Below are 4690 nucleotides of genomic sequence, written 5' to 3'. Positions count from 1 at the left end.
TTCTTATCCTATACTCTTCTTATATTTTCTTTGTAGTATTATTTGCTCAGTCCATCTTGTCTTTCTTCTTTCTCAGCTGCAGACACACCTAAACACATGCACATGAATTACCTAATAAACCACCCATAGCATAGTAAAATAACCGTTTACATATTATTAACAGTAAGAACACGACCATTCATGATCATTTCTTGGTATGTTTTTTGTTTGTTTGTTCTGCTTTGTCTCGTCTTGTCAAGTCTTGTCTAAATTTCTGTCTCCATCTACCCCCCTTGTACGCGTTGCCTATGAATACCCTGTTTTGTTATTGTTTTGTTTTTCTTTTACTGCCCTTTTGCACTCACTAATAAAAAAGAGGCGATGTCACAAAGTAGTGCAATCATGGGGCATGCTGAAGTCGAGGGACTCGGATAGCTCACTCATGCCAGACTACGTGGACGTTATGGGACAGTGTGAACACTGAACATGCATGACTTATTTTGCTATTGAGCATACAGCACTATAGGCCTTTAAAATGGTATACTGGTACATAATAATGTCTCTGGGTCCTTCAAACAAAACATCTGGACAAGATCAAATATGTGACGATACACTTTTGCTCTTTGGGAAAAGACTGGAGCTCATGAATAGGTTACAAACTGTCACTGCAACGACACTGATGACTAAGATTTTAGGGAAGTAAAAAGGACTTCCTCTTTAAAAAATGTGGGACTGGCTGCCTGATCCTCAAAACCTGTAAAGTCCAGGTCATGTCTCCAAGAAGAACTGACTGTTCAGGTTAGGTGAAATATACCACAAGTGATAAGGGTACATTCACATGTTTTCATTGAATCATAATATAAAGCAGGTTAGATTTAACCCTTAGGGCCCGCTGTATTATTATACACACTCATATCGCTCCGTGCACAAAATGCAGTTTTCAAAATCAAGCTTTACAAAACATTATACATTAATATTATTTTCTACTTACATTGACTTAACCAACATCAGTCCTAATAACATATATCGAATATTCAATCATTTTCAGAATTTTAAATGCCAGATTTTTGTCATGATGCCACTATGTTTTTGAATGAAAAAAACACAAAAAATGAATTATTTTCAATATATTTCATGCAAAGTAGTTTTTTAGTTTGGGATTTTTAGTCAGTGATTGGCAGCAAAATTGATTGTGACAGTGCACCTAGTTGAAATGGCATGTATTTTTTCCATATGCCAAATATGGTTAAAAAAAAAATCCAAAACATCATCAGGTGGAAAATAGTAAAAATGACAAATACCAAGCCCAGAATGACTCCCAGAAATAATACGATGCATGTTTTTATGCTTTGATGGGGTTCAATTGTGCATTTTTTGCACTTAACAGTATGAGTGTAAGAATTTAGTTTACACAGTGTATTTTACACTTATTGTAGTAGCTGACCTGGAAATTCTAAGATTACACAAAAATAAGTCTTGCCAAAATGTATACCATATGCATGAACACAGCCCAAATTATCAAAAAATGAAGAGTGAAAAGCATGTAAAATGCACCAAACAGTCCCTAAGGGTTAATGACAGAGAGTCAAGTCCATAATCACCATTAGGTTAACATACCTGCCAGCCGTCCACAATTTTCTGATTGAAGATGCCGAACTCGTAACGGATGCCGTATCCATAAGCAGCCAGACCCAGAGAGGCCATGGAGTCCAGGAAACAAGCTGAGGAAACAGCAGGGAGGGAGGGGTGTGTGCTTGAGACTGTCCTGTCCACTGTGCTAAATATCCCAGTCTGTCAGGAAGACGCAGGAACTCACCTGCCAGACGACCCAGCCCTCCGTTTCCTAGACCAGCATCCTCCTCGATGTCCTGCAGCTCCTCCATGTCCAGACCCAGCTGAGGAGCACATCAGTGAAGAAAGGAGTCAAACACAAGCATCATTCCTCCACAACATCTGAGGCAGACATTAGGCCAGTCTTTGTCTTTCCTTGCCTCTAGCAGCCACTGCTGCTACGCATAACCACTAAAGAGGCACTCCATGGGGTGCCTGGTGGCTCAGTGGGTAGAGCGGGCACCCCATGTACCGAGGCTGTGTCCTCGCTGCAGCGGGTTCGATTCCAGCCTCGGCCCTTTGCTGCATGTCATCCCCTCTCTCTTTCACGCTTACGCTGTCCTATTGAATAAAGGCATTTATAAGCCCAAAAAATAATCTTTCAAAAAAAAAAGAGGCACTCCATCAATCTCACTGATAAAGGTCCGTTTACTCATTTATTTCACTGTTAACATCATCAACGTTATGTACCTTTTACAAATTCATAAGCTTCATGACCATTAGTTTTGTTGGCTGACAAAAACAGTAATTTTACCCACTGAACACAGGAGCTTCTGGTCTACTGCTGCCGCAATCGGTTCGCTTGTTTTATTGTGTGACTTCAGTGTTGTAAATTTTTAGGTCAGATAAACCAAATCATGCAATAGCACAAACTAACTACTGATCAAGGTAGGGCTGCGGGATATGGCTTTAAAATAATATTGCAATATTTTAAGGCTATATCGGGATAAACATTATATATCTCGCTATTTTTAAATGTCCTTTAAACAAATATTAACTATTACAATACAAGATTACTGAATGAAGGATAGTTACTATAGAAGTATATCAATCAAGTAGCTCCTGTCATATATTAAAGTCAAATACACTACTGTTATACTACCATTTAATAAAATACAGTTATAATAATAATACATTTTATTTATAAGTGCCTTTCTCAGCACTCAAGGACACTTTACAAAGATAAAACTATTAAAATAAAACAACAGATAAAAGCTACACACAGTATAAAATGGAACAATGCAATAACACAGAGTAAGCCGTCTTGAACAGGTGAGTTTTGAGTCTGGATTTGAAGAGAGTCAGTGTTTCGGATGTCCGGTGGGAGTGAGTTCCAGAGTTGGTGCTGAGGCGGGCGGGGGGCACAGTGAGGTGGATGGAGTAGAAGGAAGGAAGTTAAATAAAGTACTTTTATGATGAAGGGAGGAGACACGTGACTGATCGGGGGCTGGGTGTCTAACTCCCCACTTTGCACAACTGCACTTTTCTAACTCAAACTGTATTAACTACGTTTTCACAATACTTTTATTTTGTTTTTATTATGCTTTTATTGTTTTTTTTTAATTGAATGTGAGCAGCTGACTGCCCAAATTCCCCATGGGATTAACAAAGTATCAATCAATCAATTGAAATTTTAAAAATAATTTTTATAATTAAATAAATCAATGCAGGACCCATGGTGCTTTTATTGTGAAAGACTCGGCTTGCCTCAGGCAGGTGGATGTTTTTGCTGTGGACTTGAAGGTTCTAGTCAGGTATCCATGAGGATTCATTCACTGAGCGGCAACAAACTAACAGCTCTGCTGTTCATATATAACTAATATTTGCAAGTCACACTGGTGCTCCGAGGTCGCAAAATGTGACTAAATAGTCGCGATCTGAGCTCTGCAAAAGGTGTGTTTGTGTGTGTGTGTGTGTGTGTGTGTGTTTATATTCAATGTTAGCGATAAAGTCCTTTTATATATCACAAGCCGCAATGCATCAAGTGTTCGTATATTCACCCACCTCTAGTTCTGTGTCTGACTCTTTATATCCAAACCACGTGAATGGACGCAAAGCATTATCAGATGATGTAAACAAAATAAATGATATAGCATAATATGAAACAATACACTTTTTTTATTTTCACACAATATATTTCATCATATTGCACAGCCCTAGTATTAAGTAGTGTTGTTGACTGATTCAGGTCCAAGTCTTAACATTTGAGTGCAAAGTATTAAAGTTTTCAGATTGTGTGAAAATTTTGTCGCTATTGCAATTGAATTTTGCTATTGGCTGATCATAGTAGCAGGAGCCTGCTTTCATCACTAACTAAGCCCCCGTGACCGTCCCCTCACCGCCCTTTCACCAACCGACTACTTTGTGTGTGTGCAGGCAGCAGGGAGGAACTGTGGATCAAGATGCAGCACAACTGGGGGACTGGGTGTGTCTTAGCTCACCCTTTCAGCCCTGCCAATTTGAGACTTTTTTTTCATTCAAGGGAGAAGGCACTCAAGCCAAAAGTGGGGGGTTTAGTTACTCTTTAAACCCAAAAGCAAGTCTACTCCAGTTCTGATTTTTTCTCTGAATTTTCCATGACTCATGGAGGAAAATCTCACCCTGCTACTTCTTAAAATATGTTTTTTATCTAAGAATTAAACCTATAGCTATATTTTCTTTACATTGCCCGTTTGTGATGGTTTACAAATCCCCATGATCCTTTGCCTCACCTGGTATGTGGCTTCATCACAGGCGTTCTCCAAGGCCAGGTTCACCATGGTGTTCTGCAAAGTGCGGCCCATGTAAAACTCCAGGGAGAGGTAGTAGACACGCTGCAGGAAAACAAGAAAAGCAAACCGTTAATGCTGACCTTTGTTTTGGAATTTGCATATAGCTGTCAATACTTAAACCCTTTAACACCTGGAACAGTTTTCTTGTGCTGCGTTTTAACACCTTTCACAAGCATTTAATCCTTTGAAACTTGATTGGTTTGATTTTTGCAGAAAAACTGGTGAAAAAGGCAAAAAACAACTTTTACTTATCCCTGCCAGCTGAGATGTCCCACAGCTGGCAAGGTTAAGTAAAAGGTGACACAAAAATTGCCTGAATTTTTTTTTTT

General features: G+C 39.0%; 1 protein-coding gene across 1 annotated transcript; it reads right to left on the bottom strand.

Annotated features, from left to right (window-relative positions):
* Positions 1-1596: 1596 nt before the first annotated feature.
* Positions 1597-4406, bottom strand: LOC121964049 (glycogen phosphorylase, muscle form-like; the record flags this gene model as incomplete). The annotated part of the gene is made up of 3 exons (XM_042514278.1): positions 4302-4406; positions 1796-1874; positions 1597-1700 (listed from the first exon to the last, which is right to left on the bottom strand). Coding segments are annotated over exons 1-3 (255 nt in total), but the record flags the coding sequence as incomplete, so codon positions are not given.
* Positions 4407-4690: the final 284 nt, after the last annotated feature.

Source organism: Plectropomus leopardus, unplaced genomic scaffold (assembly GCF_008729295.1).
Source record: "Plectropomus leopardus isolate mb unplaced genomic scaffold, YSFRI_Pleo_2.0 unplaced_scaffold13821, whole genome shotgun sequence".
Lineage (NCBI taxonomy): Eukaryota > Metazoa > Chordata > Actinopteri > Perciformes > Serranidae > Plectropomus > Plectropomus leopardus.
The sequence above is the reverse complement of the archived record's forward strand: the minus strand, read 5'-3'. Positions and strand labels throughout refer to the sequence as shown.